Here is a 24,726-nt window from a genome sequence, read left to right on the forward strand (position 1 = left end):
TACGGCGATGACGTGGCAGTCTACGATGGTTGATAACGTGACAGATGACTTGACAAATGAGCTAAATTGATAACTCAAACATGACAAATAGACTGCCATGTCCGCACCGTGGACCGTCGTGTTAGCACAGTGAATTGTCACACTAGCACCGTAACTATAAAGGACGGAAAAATATTGATCAAAGAGCCACATTAAGTTTATTTTCTAAGTTGGAGGATTACAATGAAAGAAAACTAATACGAGGCCACATAGTTTTTTTTTCCAAATATACATGGACATTAGGTACCTTTTTGCCTATTTTATATTATAATAAATGGTTAAAATTGCTTTAACTCCCGCTACTCTTTTAATTTTTGTAATTTAATCCTTCAACTTATATCGAATTTTTAAATATAAAAAAAGTGATATTAAATTATGGGTTAGATTTTAGTATTTGAGATTTATAATTTTAGATTTTAGAGTTCAAATATACAAGGTTCGATCTTCAAATATAAAACCATGCATTCGTCCCTGATAATAACCTTCCTTTTGGTTACCTTACAATAGGTTTCCTCTCCTTTAAACCTCTCTATAAGAATAAAGATAAATAAATATATACGAGTAAAATATAAAATACCATTAATTTATTAAATTGTTATAAAATAATTATTAAATTTATCAAATTATTATAAAACAATCTTTAAATTTATTAAAAGTTTACAATTATTATATTATTATAATATCACAATGACTGTTTTGTATCAGTTTCAAAAATGTAATGGCTATTTCGAAAAATGTAAATGCTCGATGACCAAAATGATCGTTTATTATAATCCAACGGTGTATGATGTAGTTGACCCTAAACATATAACAGTATTGCAAAAGGAAACTTCAATGAAATTGCAGCAACAGTAAGGGAATCAGGTGCGGTGCGGTGCGGCAGGAAAAAAAAATTAGCGACCATTATTCTCATATGCAATTGGATAAGAGAAAGATAAGATAGTAGACTGCCCCAACGCCAGGTTGAAAGCAGGTTTCGTGGCAGACTGTTTTAAAAATTATTTTTCCCACCGGTGAAGTTGACTGTTTTTATTATTATTATATTAAGAGTGGTTATAGGATGATATTAATTCGAAAAACTCTCTTTTATTTTATAATGAATACTCATGTATTTATGTAGATGTCGTGTTTGAACTCAAAATTTCTAAAGATAATAACTATTTTTTTAACAACGAGGTCGCTTGATTTGAATAAGATTAATATGAATGATTAAACATCCCTAAATATATCGTGTTCAAATTCAATATCTCTTAAAATAATAATTATTTTTTAATTATCGAGATCGTTTAGTCCGTAAAGATTAGTTATTCGACAAACACTCTAATTAAGAATTAAGATGCCATATTACATACTAAAGTAGTAATCTAGCGTTGTACAAACGCGCAGCAAATCCGGGTGGCTGCTTTATAGGCAAACTCTATTGGCTGACTCCATGTGTTTGGCATCTCCACCTTTATCTCTCATTCTTACACTTAGGGATGTAATTTAATCCGAAACCGACGGGTTCTGATTCGATATGATTAAAAATTATTAAAAAGATTTTGGGTCAGATTAGATTGAGTTTAGGTCATGTCGGATCAAAATTTTTAAGGGAGTGAGGTCGGATTGTGTCGAGTGAAGGGTGAAAAAACTCGACCTGACCTGACAAAGGGATAATAATGTAATTTTCTTAAAATATTTATTATTTGTTTAGTTAAGTCCTTATTTTATACTTGGTCAAGTCGAGTCAGGTCAGACCGGATTTATACTTCAAAAATTTGGATCGAGTCAAAATCAAATGGAAGGTATATAGTTTTCGAGTGAGATCAGATCAGTTGAAGGATACATATTTTTCGGATCAGATTAGTTGAAGGATACATATTTTTCGGATTAGGTATGGTTGACCAAAAACTCGACCCATTGCCATCCCTACTCACACCTCCCTTTTTATTTCCATTCTAGGGTTTGGTTTTGTTTGGATTAGTATATAATTGTGATTTTTTAACTTGTTTACCAAAAATCAAACCACCTTGAATGCATTTAAATATGGACTGAAACGGTTAATTGAGTATAGTTCGGTTGATAATATTTTTTGATATAATATACTTAAGGATGTGAAATCAGACATACTTAAATGTTCAATATCCTTTTATTTAGGTTTACGGTAAATATAAGTGTTCAAATTATACCTTAAATTAACTTTAAATATTAAAAAATTGTTGAAAATATGTGTCTGATATTTTCGATTACATTTTCAAGTGTCTACACCGTAACGATCGTTACAAAAAAAATTATAAAACGATATGTGTCACGTTTATACTTCTTTTGAAATTTTTATTTTTTAAACAATAAATATTTTGTTTAAAAATACATATTAGAAATAAATAATCCCCTCGGTCTTCTATTCCCCCAACTAACCCCACACGATTGGGATTGTTGGGATTAAATCCTAGTTAAATCTCCGTCCATTAAATTTGAGGTTTGAGATTTAGGGGTTAATGTATTTAGGGGTTTGAGATAATAGAAAAGGTGATGGTCGGTCAGTAGGTGAGCGGTGACAGAAACAATGACGGAAGATAACAGGCGATGAGTGGTAATGGAGATTGGAATGGAAAATATTAGGGTATTAGGGGTTTTTTTTTTTGTAATTTTAAAAAAATTGGGATTTTTTTAAATTAATAGTATTATTAAATTTAAAAAAAATGAAAATTCAAAAAAAAAAACATGACATGTCTCAGATAATGATATTTTTAACAACTGTTATGACGTAAGCACTTAAAAGTAAAACGCTGGAAAATGTTTGACACTTATTTTGAGCGAAAAATTCTTTAAGCACCTAAATTTAATTTTAAGTGTAATTGAGATATTTATTTTTACATTAAGCATTTAATTTATATATATAAAGAGAGGAATTTGAACCTGTAACCCCCACAGACCGATAAGGGTAACCAGATCCGATCCGGGGTGTCACATTTGGGCCACCGGAGCGACCCACTGTAAAAATAGCGAAAATTTTAAAACTTTTTAAATTACATGTAAACTAATAAAATCAGTTGTCACTATTTAAAAATAAAACAGATTTCCAGACTCGTATATAAATCAAAATACAATTACATGCCCCCTAATGACATGTACCATACTCTGTAACAACGCCGGAAGAACTCCCTTATTGAAGTCGATAGATGCACTGGTACAATTATTTTAACCTGAAAAGATGAGTAATAGAGTGAGATTCGAAAAGCTCAGTAATACAGAACTACCAGATGATGCTGAAGAACGTGCATATACAGATAAACATACATATCCTTATTATTTCCAAACATTTACAGATTTTTATGCTGAGCAGAGATCCTACTGATATTTCAGATGGTAACGGACAATGAGCTTTCAGTTCAGACAAATATTTCGGATGAATGAGTTCAGGAGATCAGAATAGATTATCTAGTGTGTTCCCATAAAACCAGTAAAAAGATACATATTTTTTTAGCATATATATATATACACCCCCATCCTTTCACAATCTGTTTGTGTAGGTTCCCCAGAACCATACACCCCACACAACCAGTAACAGTAAGGCCCTGAGCACACAACCGAGGAGCCTGCAGTAATCTTCCTCCAACAATAAACCCCCCAGATAAAACATTTCTCCGTCGGTAAACGGAGATATCAGAAATCAAAACAGAATTCATATCAGATATCAGAACAGAATCCAGATCAGAATCAGAACAGAATTCAGGTAACGTATCAGAACATAATTTAATTCGGAAATCAGATAAAATATTTATATAATTAGGGAACACACCAGAGTTTACATGTATTATTTAGAGGTATTGTATCAGGCAGAGAAACACATTTATTCAGTATGCCGATAGAATATCAGAATTCAGAATCACTATTGGAAAAGTTCAATAACTGACAAAATCATCAATTATTCAGAATATGACTTGAGCTGTAAGGAAGAAATGAAGATTCAGGACATTTACAATCTATGTCGATTGATCGGATTATCAAACAACTCTTAAATGAATAGCTCCCAAAATTAATGCTTGTCAATTGATCAATTCATTGTTCTTCCAGTGTATTTACTCTTTAATACCACAAACTCTTGTCCATAGATCATTTTCAGAATCATCACTGAATAGATCTTCCAATGTCTTTATTTTATTTTTACGCTTCAAATATATCATGAAATACTGACGTGCTTGATTTGTAGTTCATGATCCAGAAGAACATTACATTGTGTATGTTCATTAACGTTTCCAGACTCATTCACATCACTTACTTAATCTTTAGTGCTTGAGGTTGCTTAGTTCATTTAGCATTCAAGTCTATTCCAGTTACTTAGGGATTTTCCAGAGTAATTCCGTACGTTTCTGAATTTCAGATACATATTGTACTTCCGTTCAATTCAGTTTGGTCTTCGTGGTTGATTTGTCGAACAAATATCCAATTCTTAGTACCGAATGCAATCTAGAGTTGAGCTGAGCTGAATACTTCCAAAATTATCATTGAGCTAAACTTGAGTAGACGAACATGCATTCAAGTAATATCTATGTCATTCAGGTAATGACATATTATTACGGTTGATCGACTCACTTAAGTTATGTTCCATAACTTTTAAAGGTAGTCCAATACCTATGCTTATTTGGATTCCTTAATTAATCGAAGGTATTTACTTAGTTTAGGCCATAAGGTTATTTTGGTAATTTTTGTGTTCAGTTTTATTCCATTTATTTCAGAGCTCGAGGATATCCAATCATTCCTGAGCTTGGTGATATTCTTGGGTCATTTTCATTACAGGGTTATTTTGGTCATTTTACAGATCTACGGTATTTCAATCTTTTACTTCCATCCGATCTTATTATTTAATCCAATCTTATCATTTCCTTCAGTCCTTTCGAACAATTCTGACAGTAGAATACCCCCGATAAATTATTTTTTAGATATTTACTCATTACTCGAATATTTTCGGGTCAAGTGCCTTCTCAGATTTTACAAACGGAATATCATGAATTTTTCTGTACAAAGATAGGATCTTAACAATTAAATTCGTACTTAATCGAGTTAAGTACAAATCCTCAAAGTACTTTCTCATTCAGGGTCAACTCAGATTATTTTATCTCTCAAGGGCATTTTCGTAATTTCTTAACCAGATAATTTCGATATTATCTCTTAACGAAAATAATATAATTTAGAGATCCTATGATTAATTGCTTTCTTGAATACTCTCTGATCTTGAAACGGTTCTTTTAACAAACTTTTAGTATCCTTCACAAACTCTCATAGGATTAAAATCGGTTATCCATAACTTCCAAATAAAACTAACATTTCTTATGCACATCAATAGTTTTATCAAATCAATATGTCTGTAAAATCCTCTTATCTAACTTCCATATTCAAATCTTGTCTTTTTATAATATAAGGGTATTTTCGTAATTTTACCCTACCGGAGTATTCTCATAATTTCTCATCCAAGTACCTTTAACATTTAACATTTGATGAAATAAATTATAAGTTGCAGATACAGGGCTGATTTCTTTATCACTAATCACAACCTTGTAATTTAATCTAACAATTCCTCAATTTCTTATATTAGTCATTCGATCCGTAATTAGTTACAGAATTTCTATCACATCATATCGAGTGTATAAATTATTCAACTCCACCAAAGTGACCAACATTATCTTGTTCATGCATTTATCAATATAAACATGTTCCATAAAGCATAAAGAGGTAGTACAGTATTACCTCGATTTCCATGCAATACTGATTGACCATAAAAATTCCATTCGAACGCCTTTGATCTTCAATTTAACTTCCAATAATTCATCAGATACATATCAACATAAATTATATCAGAAACGGAGCTTATTTGCGATAAACGGATCGAATCGGGTGATAAATCAGTGAAAGACAGCTTACTGGGTTTGAATTTGGCGAAACAGACTTCGGATTCGGATTCAGGACGTCGAAAGAATAAAATATGACTTTTCGAAAATTTAGAATTTTTGGTCAAAATCAAAGTCAACATGTTTGACCGGAAATTTTGAGGCCTTCGGGTACGAATTTTGAAAAACGAACAGCGGAATCGGATTTGGAACGTCGAAAAATGTCAGGATAGGTATACTCGGTCGAAGTCAAAGGTCGTTTAATGCCCGGTCAAAGCCGGTCAAAGTTTTGGTCAACAGTGGTCAACGCCGGTCAACGGTTCGGGTCAACAGGTCGGGTCGGGTCAACGGGTCGGGTAAACGGGTCGGGTCGGGTTATGACCGATCAACTATACACCAAAAACCGGTCATTTTTGTCTTCCCCACGCGCAGTGGCGACGCGTGGGGGCGTGTGAACAGTGCCCTGTGTTCGCGTGTAGTGAGTACTATAAAATATACGCAAATAATGTGCAAGTATACACAATCACTCAAGTAATATAATGATGAGTGAGTATCGTCTCCACAGGGATTGGGTGAAATTACGAAAGTCTAACCAAAGCAACGCACTAAATTATCTAAGTATAGTTAGTCTTGATATATACAAATCTCTCGGCAATGGATATGTATATGCTGGTGGATGCGGATTGATGGTGTGATGGTGTAGCAAATGGAAATGCAGTGGCAATGATGGATGTTTAATGTTGAGTATGGTGAAATGTCAAGGCAATGAAAAATGGTAAAGACAGTAAATAAAAAGATAAATAAAATAAGAAGAAAATAATCCTCACGTGACAAGCTTCCAATGAAATAAATGGTAAGGATTGGTCTAAGGTTGATAAACTTATTTCCCAAGTATATTTAAGCTATCTTGTCTTTACTTACTCGACAGGGCTTTCCTAAGGTGTTCAAAAGAACCTAACAGAATAGGATGCCAAGGCATCTGCTCTCACTCAACGATGTTGGACAGCCTACCCTATTGATAAAGACACCCTTCTTAGTCGTTGAAATCCTATCCTAGTCTCTTCCCGAGATCTAAGGGATTAAGTTATAATATTCCTAGGTCGGTTCAAAGCCCCTTGAAAATACCATAACCCATTGCTTATGAGGATCTTATCTTGCGTTTCTTCCGAATACTTACAAGTATTTTTAGTTTAGGATTCTTCCGAATACCTAACCTTCATCTAAGAGATGGACATTTCCATGCCTCTTACAAGCCTAGATGGTGAAGCATTCATAAGCAAAGCAAATAAAGAACCAAAATAAACTTAAATATACCATTAAAAATAAAGTTTAAACAACCATTAAATCAACCACCACCAAATAAGTTAGTTCATGGTGGGGTTCAAAATATCCAAACACAAAGTCATGAAAATATTCGTTCCAACAACCCACAAAATAATATAAAAATAGCAGCAAAAAGGGAAGTGAGAAGAAGCCTTCGACGCGCCACCGGAGGTCTCCTCTCGGCCACCACGAACCACCTAGCTCGCTAGCTCCTTTCGGCGCCTAGCTTGCCACTCCTTGGAGCTTTATCAATGGAGGAATATCCCAAGGAAGAAGAAAGGAAAAGAGAAAATAAAAATGTAATTTTTCTATTATATGCGTGTGCTCTCTGTCTGTATCTATATCTCTCCCATGAGGTGTCATATATATAATAAAAAAAATATCTAGGGGTAATGATGAGTTTATTGGGTGCAAAATACCCCTCATACCCCTAGAATCACATGTTGTGCATGAACCTTATCCTCCAAGTGGCAGTGGTCCTTTGGCAGCTCTGGCAGGCGGTTACAGAAGTCCTTCACGTGCAGAGACAGCTGTCCAGTGCCAGCTGACCTTATGCAGAAATATCTTTTTGTCTTTTTTTGCGCCAGAAATGCCAAGGCATTTCAATCTGCTTTAGCAACGTGTGATGCCGCGGCATTACTTCCCAAAGAATCCTTTTTCTTGCTATTCCCTACACACCATAGACAAACTGCACCTTTCCCTCAAACAGCACCATTAAGAAATAAAATAGCACAACCACCACAAATGCAACTATATGCAACTACATGATCCTAAAATAACTAAAATGATCTTTTAAACAAACAATAACTTAAGTGAAAAAGGCTTTAAAAGTAGCATTTTTAGGAAGTTAACACACCCCCAAACTTAAGTTATTGCTTGTCCTCAAGCAATGGATAACAGTTACATAAGCATAATGTCATGGCAAAGTTCGATAGTAAGACAGTAGGACAAAATTGAATTTCAACCCTCAGAACGATAGGCTTCAACATGCTAGACTTTACCAAGAATTCAAGTACTTTTCCCTAGGTCAAAATCCTTTGTGGTAGTGTGTGTGCGTGATTGTATCGAATCTATACTTAGCGAATTTAGACAATTTCTAATCAAGTCCCCTAGTTTTTGTCAAGGCATTTACTTATCATTAAGCACATTTTTTTTACTCCCTTTTCTTTGATTTTTTTTTAAACTGTTACGAAGGGAGTCAGCTCATCACACCTACTCTCCCACACTCTAGATGAAAGGGAGCATACCTTCCATCCCCGAGCTAGTTAAGTAGAGTCATCCCGTGACTTTTTTCATTCACTCATATGCACAAGGCTTCCATTTATTAAAGAAAGTTCCAGGAAATGCCACGGCAAATAGGAGTGTCCCTCTACAGCTATGCTTAAGCATTTATTCACAGTTTTATTTCTAAGGGAGTTTGTTTTTTATTTTTCTTTTAAACACCATACTATATTTCAATGCCAAGACTAACTAAAGTTCCTTCATAAAAATTTCCTAAATTTTCTAAGTATAGAAAACATACAAATCGTGTAAATATTTTTCACAAAGCATCAAGCCCTAGAGTGAGTTCTATCATTCTCAATAGTCATTTACATTCAGATTCTAGCCTAACAAAATTATCATCATCGGGTATCCTCAAAACATTTCATCTAATTGTCCTACCATTTACTGATGCCATGGCATAATACTATGCTAATGTTATCATGCATATGACCTACCAAGAACAATACCTCCCCCAAACTTAAGGGAAACATTGTCCTCAATGCTTTAAAGAGAACTAAACTAACTAGAAACTATATGTTATGTAATGAAATGTAACTAAATGAAAATGGATGCAAGAGAGGTACCTCAATGTTTACGTGGTGGTGGTGCTTTGGAGGTGCTAGCAGCTCCTCGTCGGGTGCGCTTTCGGATAGGTGCTGGGCTGGACTCTGAAGAATTGGAGTAATAGTGCGCAATGCATCCAGCCGTGGTCTTGGTGCGACGACCACTACGTTGTGCATGAGAAGGATTGGGTGCTGGGACGAGGCTGGGTGTTTCTTCGACAGGGACAGTGGATAGATATTCAGGAGTTTCAAAACGGTGTGTATCAGGAGTAGGGTCATCAGCAGGAGGATCAGGTGCATCGTGCTCAGGCTCTGGAGATGCCTCGGCATTGAATGCCGACAGAATTTCGTCTGGGAATCCAGGAAAATTCTGTTGTCCGTGGGGAATAATTTCTTGAAACAACGATTCCACCACAGCATCTCTATGCTTCACGTATCCAAAGAAATTACGGATGTCACCGTGTAAAGCATGCAGTTGAGCTTGAGTCTGCGTCATAGCTTCCTCGAGAGCAAGTAACCTTGCCTCGGCATTCGATTCTGTAGTACCTGCATATTGCTCATGAACAGGGTCGTTAGACTTGGGATTTTCAATTCCCAACAACAGTGGAAGTCTAGCCCTAGTGATGCCCGATAATCCAGGTAAAATTTCATCAAAAGCATTTTCCTCAACCTTTTTCTTACGACATAAAGCGGTAATTAAATTAGGAAACACCAAAGCACTTGCCTTTTTACCCAAACAGTCGTGAACTTGCTGAACAATGATACGACCCACATCAATCGGACGGGATACCATTATAGAATATAAAAGCAATAAGTGTGAAAGTGATACCGTAGTGTTGTGGGAAGTGGGCATTAGTTTATGCTTGAGAAAATGATTCCATAACTTTGCGCGCGGCTGAAGATGTTCTCGGTTGACTGAGTATCTACTCGTTTGTCGTCTATTCCACTCAGTGTTTTCAAAACAAAGGTCCTCCAAGACCCCATCGTATGTGTTGCTATCGGCTTCCTCTTCGAACGTGGCATGGTTATCCACAACATCCTGCAAATGAAAATAACGATTAATAGCAGTGGATGTAAAACGGATTTGCTTACCTCGAACGAAGATGGAGTGTTGATTGGGCTTGGAAATATTTGCATAGAACTCCTTAACTAATGAGGCATTCACCGATCCAGGATGACGGGCAAACTTCTGCCACTTGAGTGGCGTCACGATGTCCATAACTTCGGGTCCAAAACCACCATCGGTTTTCTCAGTAAAAATAAATCCTAACTCAAAAAAGAGTTTTCGGTTCTTGAAGTTTTGGAACCGAGCCTTAGCCTCATCGTTCTCAAACTGTTGCCAAGCGGTCGTGTCGGTTGGAGCCGGTCTTGAGCGCACCATTTTCAGTGTTTTTGATGTAAGAAAAATGAAAAAAAGGAAGAAGCTTTTGAAAGGTTTAAAAAACTTGGATGTATTTCGACTATGGAGAGAATAAGGGAAGAAGATGAGTAAAAGAGAGAGAAAAAGTAAAAGTTAACATGAAAAAGAAAAAATGAATGAAGAAAGAGAAAAGAAAAAGTTAAAAATTTTGGGAGGGAAAAGGGGGTGATAGGACGGTTAAGAGAGAAATTAGTGGGTGGGGGCTGTGCGTGTATGGGGAAGGAAAAACTGCCAAAAAGCAATGATGATGATGGGACAAAAACTGTGGAAAGAGAAAAGTAAATGTCAGAAATTAAATTAAATAAAAAGAAACAAATCAAAAGAATATCTCTCCAATTAATGCTTTGTCCTTTCCTCCCTTTGGTAACCGCTCCTTGTACGGTTTGCAGCAATGTGGTTCCTATAAATCAGATCAAAAATTAATAAAATAAAATAAAACTAAAGAAAAAACTTGAATGTTAAATTTTATTTATGCACAGACACAAATTCCATGCCGAGGCATCGAATTTTGGTTCTCCTCTGGGCACGCTTCAGTATTGTGCAGCCGTAACACGTCCTTGTTGTGCGGTGGTGGAATTCCATTGTAGGCTTTTAGACGCTGGCCATTGACCTTGAAGATCTTCCCATTGTCTATTCTCTTGATGTCAACAGATCCATGGGGATAGACATAATGCACCTCAAATGGCCCTGACCATCAAGATTTTAACTTCCCAGGAAAGAGTTTAAGTCTGGAGTTGTAAAGCAAGACTTGGTGCCCCACATGAAAATGCCGTGGCATCAGTTTTTGGTCATGCCACTTCTTGGTTTTCTCCTTGTATATCTGAGCATTCTCACATGCTTGTGCTCTAAACTCTTCCATTTCATTAAGTTCTAATAATCTATGCTCCCCAGCTAGTTGAGCATCGAAATTCAATCGCTTGATAGCCCAATAAGCTTTATGTTCAAGCTCAACCGGGAGATGACAAGCTTTACCATACACTAACTTGAAGGGTGACATACCCAAAGGAGTTTTGAATGTTGTTCTGTACGCCCAAAGTGCTTCATCCAACTTTGGCGACCAATCCTTTCGCTTTGGGTTCACCACTTTCTCTAAAATCTGCTTGATCTCTCGATTAGATATCTCAGCTTGGCCTTTGTCTGCGGATGATATGCCGTGGCAATCTTGTGTCGAACTCCATATCTCAACAATGCCTTGGCAATCAACTTGTTATCAAAATGGGTTCCTTCATCACTGATGATAGCACGAGGTACTCCAAACCGAGTGAAAATATACTTGTGCAAAAACTTGAGTACGGTCTTGGAGTCATTCCTTGATGTTGCTATTGCTTCCACCCACTTTGACACATAATCCACAGCAAGCAATATATATAATTTTCCTTCAGAAGATGGGAATGGTCCCATGAAGTCGATGCCCCACACATCAAATAGCTCTATCTCCAAAATATTTTGCAGCGGCATCTCATGTCGTCTGGAGATGTTTCCAGTCCGTTGGCATCGATCACATCCTTTGTAAAATGCTTGGGCATCTCTAAACAAAGTTGGCCAGTAAAAGCCTGATTGCAGGACCTTAGCAGCAGTCCTTTCTCCACCAAAATGGCCTCCACTTGGGGCCGAATGACAATGGTACAAAATATCACTTTGCTCATCTTCAGGTACACATCGTCTAATGAGCTGATCGGCACAATGTTTGAACAGATATGGCTCATCCCAAAAATAGTGTCTTGCATCGTGCTTGAACTTCTTTTTAGCCTGACTATTCAAATCAAAAGGCACAATTCCACTAACAAGAAAATTAACAAGGTCAGCGTACCACGGGATTGCCGCGGCATATAAAATTTTCTCATCAGGAAATTCCTCTTGGATATCTACAGTGTCATGGCATTCAGAATTGTTTTCTAGCCTAGATAAGTGATCAGCAACTTGATTTTCAGTTCCTTTTCTATCTACCACCTCTAAGTCAAATTCTTGCAAAAGTAAGATCCACCTAATAAGTCTAGGCTTGGCATCCTTTTTGTTCACTAAGTATTTTATAGCCAAATGATCAGTGTGAACAATAACTTTAGTGCCTATTAGGTAAGGTCTAAATTTATCAAAAGCAAATACTACGGCAAGTAATTCTTTCTCAGTGGTGGTGTAGTTCAATTGTGTTTCATTTAAAGTGCGGTTAGAGTAATAAATAACATGAAAGATTTACCTCGGCGTTGCCCCAAAACAGCTCATACGGCATAATCGCTTGCATCACACATCAGCTCAAATGGTGATGTCCAGTCGGGAGGGACTACAATGGGTGTCGAGATCAGTTGTCGTTTCAGCTCAGTAAATACGCCGAGGCATAATTCGTCAAACACAAAGGGTTGGTTTTGTTGAAGCAATGTGCACAAGGGCTTAGAAATCTTGGAGAAGTTTTTGATAAATCTTCTATAAAATCCAGCATGTCCAAGAAAACTTCTTATTCCCTTGACCGAAGTTGGTGGTGGCAATTTTTCAATCACTTCAATTTTCGCCTTGTCTACCTCAATACCCTTGTGTGAAATTTTGTGGCCTAATACAATGCCTTCAGTCACCATGAAGTGACATTTTTCCCAATTTAAGACCAACTCAGCCTCTTCGCATCTCTTGAGAACTTTTGCTAAATTGCCGAGGCATCGTTCAAAATCGTCCCCACAAACAAAAAAGTCGTCCATGAAGATCTCCAGAAAATCCTCAACCATATCTGAAAATATAGCTTGCATACAGCGCTGAAATGTTACCGGGGCATTACAGAGTCCAAAAGGCATCCTCCTAAAGGTAAAAGTGCCATAGGGACAAGTAAATGTAGTCTTCTCCTGGTCCTCTGGTGCGATGGCAATTTGATTGTACCCCGAGTACCCATTCAAAAAGCAATAGAATGCTTTGCCGGCCAATCGATCCAACATTTGGTCGATGAAAGGTAGAGGAAAGTGGTCCTTCTTCGTAGCTTTGTTGAGTTTTCTATAGTTCATACATATCCTCCATCTGGTCACAGTGCGAGTAGGTAATAGCTCATTATCCTCATTCGTAACCACCGTCGTGCCTCCTTTCTTCGGAACATATTGGACAGGGCTCACCCATGAGCTATTGGAGATAGGGTAGATCACTCCAGCATCAAGCCATTTCAGAATTTCTTTCATCACCACTTGCTTCATAACAGGGTTGAGTCTTCTTTGTGGTTCAATTGAATTGCCGTGGCAATCTTCTAGCAGAATCTTGTGCATGCAGATCGTAGGACTAATGCCTTTCAAATCGGCCATAGTCCAACCAATTGCTTTCTTATGCTGCATCAAAACACTTAACAAACTTTGCTCTTGGTTAGCAGTAAGGTTAGCGGAAATAATCACCGGTAAAGTCTCATCGCTACCTAAGTAAACATATTTAAGATGCCCTGGCAAAGTCTTAAGCTCTAGATTGGGTGCATGCAATAATGAAGGCTTAGGAGAAATGAATTTATCAAAATTCAGAGGTTCAAAATTCATACCTGATCTAACTTGTACTAAGCTAGATTGCTCCTCCAAAATTGGCAAGTCGTCGGACTCCACTAAGCTTTCATCATCCACCCAATATTCATTTTCTGCTAGCTGAATGAAGTTGTTCTGGCAAAGATGTTCAGTCTCTTCTTCAATCATTGAGTTCAATTCAGAAATGCCTTGGCATTCTTCAGTGTCATCAACATATTTGAGCGTTCTAAAAACATTGATAGTCACACACTGATCAGCCACTCTCATGGTGAGTTCACCTTTTTCACAGTCTATTAAGATACGTCCAGTGGCTAGGAAAGGTCTTCCCAGAATGATTGGTGCCTTGGCATCAACTTCGCAGTCCAGAATTAAGAAGTCGACTGGAAACACAAACTTGCCCACCCTTACTATGACATCCTCGACTCTCCCTTCAGGTTTAACATGGGATTTGTCGGCAAGTTGTAAAATAACTGAGGTGGGTCTTGCATCTCCTATGCCAAGCTTCAAGAATATCAATTTCGGCATTAAGTTGACACTTGAACCAAGATCATATAAAGCCTTTCCAACGAAATTAGCTCCAATTGAACAAGGAATAATAAAGTTGCCCGGATCATTTCTCTTTGGCGGCAAATTACTCAATGAAGAACAAAATTCTGTTGCCGTGGCAACAGTCTCTACTTTCCTCTTCTTGGTACAGATGTACTTTAGAAATTTGGCATACATCGACATCTGTTCAACAGCTTCCAAGAAAGGTATATTGATATGGAGCTGATCAAGAATGTCTACGAACTTCTTGAACTGAACTTCATCATTGTGCTTCTTCAATCTTTGCGGGAAGGGTGGGGGAGGTCTAGCTTCCTTAGCTGTAGGAATAGAATTTTCTTTTGCCTTGGCATCAGAATCTGGTACCTTGGCAGAATCCTCCTCCTTGTCCTTCTCAGAAACTCTATCATCTTGTAATTCAGCTTCAGTAGTGGGATTATAATCATCTTGTTGTGGCCCACTATCCTTGACTTGTCGATTGATTTGTGTTCCACTCCTAAGAGTTAACACATTGCAGTGCTCTTTTCCAGGCCCTTTAGTGACTTCAATATCAGTTGGCAAACGTCCTTGCTGACGCTCTTGCAATGCCGTAGCAATCTGACCAACTTGACCTTCCAAAGCTCTCAGAGACGAGCTATGGCTTTGAAGTAAGGCGCATTGACTATGAAGTAAAGCTCCTTGATTCTTAATTGAAGTAGAATGGTCTTGCAGCATTGTCTTCGTAGTAGATATGAATTCTTGAATTGTAGCTTCTAAGGAACTTATGCTCGCTGAAGATGAAGCTCCTTTGTTAGCATTATGCCATGGCATAGCATTTTGGTAACTTTGAGGCTCATTGTGATTCTGCTGCCTAGTAGGTTGATTAACATTGTGGGCTCCTTGATTTCTCTATGAGAAATTAGGATGCTGACGCCATCCAGCATTATAAGTGTTTGAGTAAGGATTGTTGCTGCCTCGATTGTAATTACCAACAAAGTTGATGGACTCATGGTTGGTTGGACATTCGCTCTCGTGATGATTGCCTTGGCATAACAGACATGCCAGATTAGTTGTTTTCACTTCCTTCACATCAGTGGAACATTGTAAGTTCTTCAACATATTAGTAATAGCGGAGAGTTGAGCGGACACCGAATCTTTGGCTTCTAACTTGAATGCTCCAGGTGCTCTCCTCCCACTCCCAAGTCTTGAGGAAGGAAATTGATAATCATTGTTAGCAATTCTGTCCAAGATAGCAAACGCCTCCGTATGTGATTTGTCCAGCAATGTCCCATTTGCCGAGGCATCCAGTAACATCCTCGTGGGTGCATTGACTCCATTATAGAACATGACTACTTGAGCCCAATCATGAAAACCATGATTTGAACACTTTCGAAGCAAACTCTTGTAACGATCCCAACACTCATACATGGATTCGTCGTCGCCCTGACGAAAAGATGATATTTCATTCCTTAGCTGCGTATTCTTGTTTAGTGGGTTGTACCTCAATAAGAAACTCTTGCAAAGATCGGCCCATGATTCCATCGAACCGGCTGGTATACCACTCAACCAAGCTCTTGCTCGGTCACGCAATGAATATGGAAAAAGCTTTAATTTCAGAAAATCCTCATGCACTCCTTCTTGGCGGAAAGAATCACAAACTTCCAGAAAATTGCGAATGTGCTGCCTGGTATCTTCAGTTGGCATACCCCCAAACTGCCCAATGGAATTCAACATGTTGAACATGACTGGTTTCAGCTCGAAATGTGCAGCTTGAATTTCGGGTGCCACAATCCCAGGATTCAGATCATCCAGCATCGGATTTAAATGATCTCGAATAACACGAGGCCTGATAGCAGGTTCAACATTGTTTAATGCCGCGGCATTCTAATTTCCGTCATCTTAACCAATGCCTTGGTTTCCAATCTGATACATATTTCCTTGAGCACGTCTTCTTCTTCTAAAGAGTTTTCAATCTCAGGTTCTATTGGTTCCAAAGGCTCTTCAGAATTTCTTCTAGGCATACACTAAATAAACCTGAAAAATAAAACAAAAATATCAAGTAAACTATACAAAAAAATAAAAATGCAAAACAAAATAAAATAAAATGCTCTGGCAAAACTAAATAACTTCAGGCTGTCAATCCCCGGCAACGGCGCCAAAAACTTGTTCGCGTGTTGTGAGTACTATAAAATATACGCAAATAATGTGCAAGTATACACAATCGCTCAAGTAATATAGTGATGAGTGAGTATCATCTCCACAGGGATTGGGTGAAATTACGAAAGTCTAACCAAAGCAACGCACTAAATTATCTAAGTATAGTTAGTCTTGATATATACAAATGTCACGGCAATGGATATGTGTATGCTGGTGGATGCGGATTGATGGTGTGATGGTGTAGCAAATGGAAATGCAGTGGCAATGATGGATGTTTAATGTTGAGTATGGTGAAATGTCAAGGCAATGAAAAATGGTAAAGACAGTAAATAAAAAGATAAATAAAATAAGAAGAAAATAATCCTCACGTGATAAGCTTCCAATGAAATGAATGGTAAGGATTGGTCTAAGGTTGCTAAACTTATTTCCCAAGTATATTTAAGCTATCTTATCTTTACTTACTCGACAGGGCTTTCCTAAGGTGTTCAAAAGAACCTAACAGAATAGGATGTCAAGGCATCTGCTCTCACTCAACGATGTTGGACAGCCTACCCTATTGATAAAGACACCTTTCTTAGTCGTTGAAATCCTATCCTAGTCTCTTCCGAGATCTAAGGGATTAAGTTATAATATTCCTAGGCCGGTTCAAAGCCCCTTGAAAATACCATAACCCATTGCTTATGAGGATCTTATCTTGCGTTTCTTCCGAATACTTACAAGTATTTTTAGTTTAGGATTCTTCCGAATACCTAACCTTCATCTAAGAGATGGACATTTCCATGCCTCTTACAAGCCTAGATGGTGAAGCATTCATAAGCAAAGCAAATAAAGAACCAAAATAAACTTAAATATACCATTAAAAATAAAGTTTAAACAACCATTAAATCAACCACCACCAAATAAGTTAGTTCATGGTGGGGTTCGAAATATCCAAACACAAAGTCATGAAAATATTCGTTCCAACAACCCACAAAATAATATAAAAATAGCAGCAAAAAAGAGAAGTGAGAAGAAGCCTTCGACGTGACACCGGAGGTCTCCTCTTGGCCACCACGAACCACCTAGCTTACTACCTCCTTTCGGTGCCTAGCTTGCCACTCCTTGGAGCTTTATCAATGGAGGAATATCCCAAGGAAGAAGAAAAGAAAAGAGAAAATAAAAATGTGATTTTTCTGCTCTATGCGTGTGCTCTCTGTCTGTATCTATCTCTCTCCCATGAGGTGTCATATATAATAAAAAAAAATATCTAGGGGTAATGATGAGTTTGTTGGGTGCAAAATACCCCTCATACCCCTAGAATCACATGTTGTGCATGAACCTTATCCTCCAAGTGGCAGTGGTCCTTTAGCAGCTCTGGCAGGCGGTTACAGCAGTCCTTCACGTGCAGAGACAGCTGTCCAGTGCCAGCTGTCCTTATGCAGAAATATCTTTTTGTCTTTTTCTGCGCCAGAAATGCCAAGGCATTTCAATATGCTTTAGCAACGTGTGATGCCGCGGCATTACTTCCCAAAGAATCCTTTTTCTTGCTATTCCCTGCACACCATAGACAAACTGCACCTTTCCCTCAAACATCACCATTAAGAAATAAAATAGCACAACCACCACAAATGCAACTATATGCAACTACATGATCCTAAAATGACTAAAATGAGCTTTTAAACAAACAATAACTTAAGTGAAAAAGGCTTTAAAAGTAGCCTTTTTAGGAAGTTAACACCCTGATATCAGAAAATTCCCAGAAAAATTCCTAAAAATTATTTTAAGCGATTTCGAGATACTTACAAAGCTCAGTTCAAATTTTTGAACGGCGGAGAGCTCGATTTGAACGAATCGGAAACTTTGACCGCTTCACCTCCTCACGTGCCGCCGTCGATGGAGACCAAGGATGACACTGGCAAACTCGGAACGATGCAACGAACACGATGGTGCGAGAGGTGTCATAAACGGATGACCCGATCGTCGTGAATCGATGAAAAACCAACTAAAATCGAGTTATTACTGACGATACTTCCGACTGAAATTAACGACGAACGGATATGATTTACGACAAAAGGTTTGAGGGGTTTTGTTCCTCGGTTGACAAAGAACACGATGGTGGTTTCGGCTCGTCGATCGGAGGTCAGACGACGAGTAGATCAGAGTTGAAAGTTGGGTTGAGGGAGAGGGAAAACTGGAAAAATTTCCAGAAAACATACAGGGGATTGAGGTTTATAACATCTCATATTTAAAAATGGTTAAACCAAGAGTTTAGCCACTGAACTTCCTACACTTCATAAAACGGTTTGCCAACTTTAAAATTTTACAATTTAACCCACTGTTTCTTTCAAAATACCAATTAAATCCACCACTTTATAATTTCTTAATTTTAGCCCCTAAATTGGGGTGTTACAGAACCGTATAAATATTAATAACATTTTTTAATAAAAATATGAAGAATGTTAATCTTCTTAGGGGGTGTTTGGATTGGGGAATGTGAGATTCCCATGGGAATGGAATCTACATTCCCCCGTTTGGTTAGTCCGGGAATCTCATTCCCAGTAATGTAAGATCACCAATAGTGGATTTTTTGGGGTATATTATCGGGAATGTCATTACCTCCCTTTTCTTAGATATTGTTGGATTACCGGCGTTTTGGACTAAAATGTCCTTAAATTTTTTTTTTTTCAAAAATATCATTCTTCTGTCATTGAATAATAAAAAATTCTATGAATGTTAAATTACAAATTCATTCTTAAACTATTTTAGATTTACAAAAAAATCTATAATTAAAATTTTATATGAAGTTTAGGGGTTAAAAAAATTTACCCTTTCATTAAACTTTTTTATATTTTCAATTTTGTAAAAAAAATTATATAAATTTTATGAATTTAAATTTTTTAAAGAAAATATATTAAATATTTTCCAACTTGTTAAAAAAACAAATATATAATAAGGACAATTTGATCAAATATACATTCCAATAATCTTTTATTCTTTTAACCAAATATGGTAATCTTACATTCCTGCTAAGCCAACCAAACACAAAATACAACATTCTCAGTAATCTTATTCCATGATAATCTTATATTATGTGAACCAAACGCACCCTTAGAGATCTTAAGAATACTCGGCTGGTCTCGAAATTATTCTCGCCCATTCCCCATTCCCCATTCCCCATTCCCCATTCCCCATTCCCGATCACTTCAAGTGCTATAGCACCGTAAAAACTCGCTACAAACAGCAAGCACACGAGTGTCCTTCCTCGATGCACGTGGCTCCCCATCGTTGCCAACAATGGTTTGAATTATATCAGATATTGGGCACCAAAGCTCTTATTATATAATGGTCCAAAGGGCAAGATTCATAGAGTAACCGACACCAAGCTTAAATGCCCTCCACAAGAGGTTAGGGTCCCTTTGAGTATGACTTTGGAAAAGATGGTAATGTGCCACAACTAATGGCTTCATTTGTGCAAGATGTTGATGTCTTGGCCTTTTCATTCAATGTGCTGTCACATCTGCACAACAAACAGCTGAATGATGCTTTGGGTTTATAGTTTATGTTCGAGTTTTTTACTGTTTATCTCAACAATATCATCCCTTAAGTTTAAATTTGTATTCTAAGTAAGATCCGAGAATAAGAATAGTAAAACAATACATTTTGAACAAGTTATTGAAGCTTTTTTTTAAGGTTAAAACGTGACAAAAAGGGTAACTTTTGCTTCTGTAATAGACTCAATTTATCATTTTTGTCTCTATCGTGTTTTCGCATCAATTTAATACTCGAAGTTGCTCAATTACATCATTCTATACCCTATCCCAACTTAAAACCCTAAATCATATCCTCACAACTTCTAAATCATAAACCATAACTTAATGTTATCCTCACAACCCAAAAACCATAAACCATAACTTAGAGTTTATAATTTATGATTTTAAGTAGGGAGTAAGATATAAAATGATGCAATTGACAAATTTTGATAGCTAAATTGATGCGAAAATACGATAGAAACGAAAGTGATAAATTAAATCTACTACAGGGTTAAATATAACCCTTAAGCCTTAAAACATTAGTTGATTTGTTACGATTTTTCGAATGAGATTTGGGTATATCTAGATCAAGATGTAACGATCATTTGAGCATAATTCAATGACCCGGTATACTTGACTCTAATATTTAATAGTTAATGTGAGCAAGACGTTTAACACACCGCACTGATCAGACTAAGTTCATTCCCTACATTTAGTAAACAAAAAATCCAAAACCCGATGAATAAAGAAGCCAAGAAAAGAAAAATCAGCCAAATTTGTCCTTCTGCCCCGTATCAGAGTTAGATTTGCGTCTAAAAGCCGATGTGTAAAAGACTCGCATGCTAGAACAACAAAGATATGTGTCTATTTTCCTGGCCTAATTCTCGAAAGAACCCGCGCCTCCCTCACTTACAATTTCGAAATGCCACCGCGAGTGTTACAATAGCCTGATTTTGCAAGCATTTCGTCGTCTACTTCTTCTTTGATTTAGATGCCGACTGAGTATAAGCAGTTCCCTGGAATTTATGACAGCCGAAACAGGAAATTATCAGCAAGGGTCTTACAGGTATTGATTGATGAAGAACACATGATGCTTCTCGGGGATGAAAGAAGCGAAGAAAACTAAAGCTAAGAAATGGAAATAATGGGAAGTGATGATGATGTATGAACTAAGTCCTAACCTGAAGCCATTCGTCCATCGAGACATCGGTACTCCTAGTCCCCACTTCCACCTTTGGAGCCCTCTTTGTTTTCTAGCAAAATAAAGTCGAAACACATTAGCTTTATTCCACAAAAACATAAGATAACATGTACACAAGCACTTCTCCCTATGGCTTTTTCTCCTTACAAGTGTGCATGACACAATAAAGTAAAATTGCGAATTGAAGCTTTCTTCAACGCAAGAACAAAACATCACAAATATTTAACATTACCAGCAGAAGAGCTAGCATTAATGTTGAACATAGTTACTGCAATAAATTAACACAATTGAAGGTGGCACAACTAAAATACCTTGGTGATACGCTGAAATTGACCATGAAGCCACAAACCAAGGAGAACAAGAAGTGCAATCCCAAGGGTAACAAGAAAAACGGACTCGACGCTGACGAAACCACCGGCCTCAGCAACTTCAATGGTACCGTTATAGAATGTACTTTGGAATGGTTGCTGATCGATGTCATAGATAATCGTACCCACAAGATCAAAAGTTCCAGCCTGCATCAAAATTTTAGATGTGTAAGCTTCACTGCAAGATTGCTTCTCATTGAAAGAACTTAGATACAGTTTAAGGGCATAAAACTCCAAGAGTATTCATTTACCTGTAAGTACTTGCTAACAGCAAATATGTAAGGGAAAGTAGCTTGAACTGAAGGGGGCACAGTTGCATTGTTGAAGGCCTACATTAAAACACATACATATTCAGTTACAGAAACTAGAAACGTCTCAAGGCAGCTTTTTTGCAACAACATATACCCTTAAATTTTTTTTTCAAATAATGCAGCAACCATTTGATAATAATAATAAAAAAAACTTAGAACACAGAATAATCAAAAGCAACAGCACAGCATAATAGTTTCACAATGAGCAGGAATGCCTAAACTGTATATACACGTTCAATCTCATATCTGAGAATCATTGTAAGGTCTACACGTACGACTTAAGCTAAAACTCTCTGCTAATGTTTCTTAAATTGAGATATAACTTCTCAATGCAAGGTCAACATTCATCCATCATATTAAAAAAAATAACAGCTAAAATAACTGACTCGAATATAACTATTATTGTTGATTAGAGTAGGCATGCAGATGAAAGTGAGACACAAACTAAAGATTCACAATGCATAAAACTCATATCATTGACCATGTGTTTGACAATGGATATTTAAACATGCAATAAGATACCATATAAACATGAGAACATGCATGACTCAATGCCTTAACGCTGTAGACAACATAGGATAAGCAAGCAAACTTGAAAATGATCTAGAAGATCAAACTGAATGAGTGTTTAATTGTATTTATAAAACAATCTGACTGAATGATTAATTTTATTTATAAAACTAAAGGTCAAGATACTAAATTATGCAAAGTTTTTCAGCAAGGAAATAATTGAAATTAATCAAAATGTAAACTGAACTAACTGATGAATCCCAAGTATTTGAAAATGCTAACCAGAACAATATTAATGAACTCTATAATTACCTGCACTGTAAGATTTTGAACAAACATACGATGGTCAAAAGGGAAATGAACACTGGCTTTGATAGCAATGACGTTCACAGGTGACTCGCCTACAATTTAAACAAGTAAGCTAAGCACAAGAGGAAGGAAACCTCGAATGGCTAACAGAAAAGACTAAGCATTTAACAACAGTATACTAAGGCAAGATAAATTATGTGTTATTATTTCAACACTGTAATATTAAATTTCATCGTAAAACACATCAGAAGGTAGTGATGAAAAATTAATTACCAACATTTTCCATCCCCACGAGAAGCTCAGTCTCTTCTCCAGCCAGAACCACTGCCCAAGATTAAAAAGAAAAAAAAAGATCAGTCTCAAAAATCATACAATGTCAAAATCCCAGATGCAGCATCAAAAGGTTCTCACCTTTGGCGCTGTTTTTGGGGAAAACACAAACAGTTTCAATTCCTGGAGCTGGACCAAAATTGGAATCACCAAAATCCTGAACATCCTCACCAACAATCCCAAGATCACCTCCTTCAACAGCTTCTCCAACATCTGTCTCTGCTTCTGATTGACACCGAGCAACTATCAAAGAAAAGAAAATTCATGTCAAGGCTAAGTTCAAAACAATTTTGATAATTTATTTATTTAATATTCAACGACAAATTTAAAAAAAAGTAAACAAAAAATTAATGCAACAAACAGCGAGAGGAAAATAACTGCCTCAAGAAAGTTATTGAAAAGGACAGCAAACTCCCAAAGTACTCTTTCCTTGCCTTTTCTCAGAGAAAACTTAAGCTATGCTTTTATAAGTCAATATAGGTACCAGTAAGAACAGTTATCAAGAAGATGCCTAAGCTTCTTTCGGAATAAAACACAAAAAGGAAAGGAATTCAACTTTTCACAGCCATGCAAAGCAACCGTGAGCTTGAAAACAAAGAAATCACCTCAGATCCTCACTATCAAATCATAAAGCTAGAGAAATAAGACAATCTCAAATGGATGTAAAGTAAAAAAATGGCAACAAAAAAAACAATCACACACAGATATTATGGCAAAACGAAACGAATCTAATTTGAACAGATCAAATGAATCGGAGAAAGCATATAAGCATGAAAACAGTAAATCCAAAAGCAACATCGAAAATTCAGCAAAAAGGCAACCGTGAGCTTCTTTCGGAATACAGCACAAAAAGGAAAGGAATTCAACTTTTGACAGCCATGCAAAGCAACCGTAAGCTTGAAAACAAAGAAAATCACCTCAGATCCTCACTATCAAACCATAAAGCTAGAGAAATAAGGCAAACTCAAATGGATGTAAAGTAAAAAAAAAAAGAGGCAAACACGCACAGAGAGAGATATTATAGCAAAACGAATCGAATCGAATCTAATTTGAACAGATCAAATGAATCGGAGTGAGCATCTAAGCATGAAAACAGTAAATCTAAAAGCAACATCGAAAATTCAGCAAAATAATAATAAATCGGTAAGCATAGTTCTGTAATTACAGATCTTAAATATAAACAAGCTAATAAATGCAGGTCAAGCAAAAATAATATATCGTTATACAAACCTTGGAGCAAAGGAGAGGCCAGGAGGAGGAGACCAAAGAAGAAAACGCTGAGAATTTTCATAGCCATTTTCTTCTTCTTCTTCTTCTTGTTCTTCTTTTACTTCTTATTCGTCAAATGAGAGAAAGAAAATAAGTAATCGGTGTGGGAAATTGTAGTAGACAAAAAACAAGGGCTGGCGGGTTTCAATCCAACGGCTTAAATTTACGTAGAGCTCATCCGAACGAAGATTTAACGGTTTTGCTCATATGTCCCAAAGAAATATAAAACGGCGCCGTTTAGTCACTGAAGAACAATCTGGTAATTATATCTAGGGTGATGTAGATAAATAGT

The 24,726-nt window shown here is 36.9% G+C and overlaps 1 protein-coding gene and 1 long non-coding RNA gene across 2 annotated transcripts; one reads left to right on the forward strand and one right to left on the reverse strand.

Moving 5' to 3' along the window:
• The first annotated feature begins 125 nt into the window (after positions 1 to 125).
• On the forward strand, positions 126 to 22,548 carry LOC120115863. Its single transcript, XR_005515515.1, has 3 exons — positions 126 to 136; positions 4,532 to 4,541; positions 22,300 to 22,548. It is a non-coding gene; the product is annotated as an uncharacterized LOC120115863 (long non-coding RNA).
• LOC120115860 (translocon-associated protein subunit alpha-like) lies at positions 20,822 to 24,503 on the reverse strand. Its single transcript, XM_039136466.1, has 8 exons — positions 24,396 to 24,503; positions 23,247 to 23,408; positions 23,109 to 23,159; positions 22,839 to 22,927; positions 21,957 to 22,034; positions 21,649 to 21,852; positions 21,318 to 21,389; positions 20,822 to 21,152 (listed from the first exon to the last, which is right to left on the reverse strand). Exons 1-8 carry the CDS (start codon positions 24,460 to 24,462, stop codon positions 21,108 to 21,110), a joined length of 768 nt encoding a protein of 255 aa, XP_038992397.1. The 5' UTR covers positions 24,463 to 24,503; the 3' UTR covers positions 20,822 to 21,107.
• Between the last annotated feature and the right edge of the window lie 223 nt (positions 24,504 to 24,726).

This window comes from Hibiscus syriacus, unplaced genomic scaffold (assembly GCF_006381635.1).
Source record: "Hibiscus syriacus cultivar Baekdansim isolate YM2019G1 unplaced genomic scaffold, ASM638163v2 tig00110279_pilon, whole genome shotgun sequence".
In the NCBI taxonomy this organism is placed as follows: Eukaryota; Viridiplantae; Streptophyta; class Magnoliopsida; order Malvales; family Malvaceae; genus Hibiscus; species Hibiscus syriacus.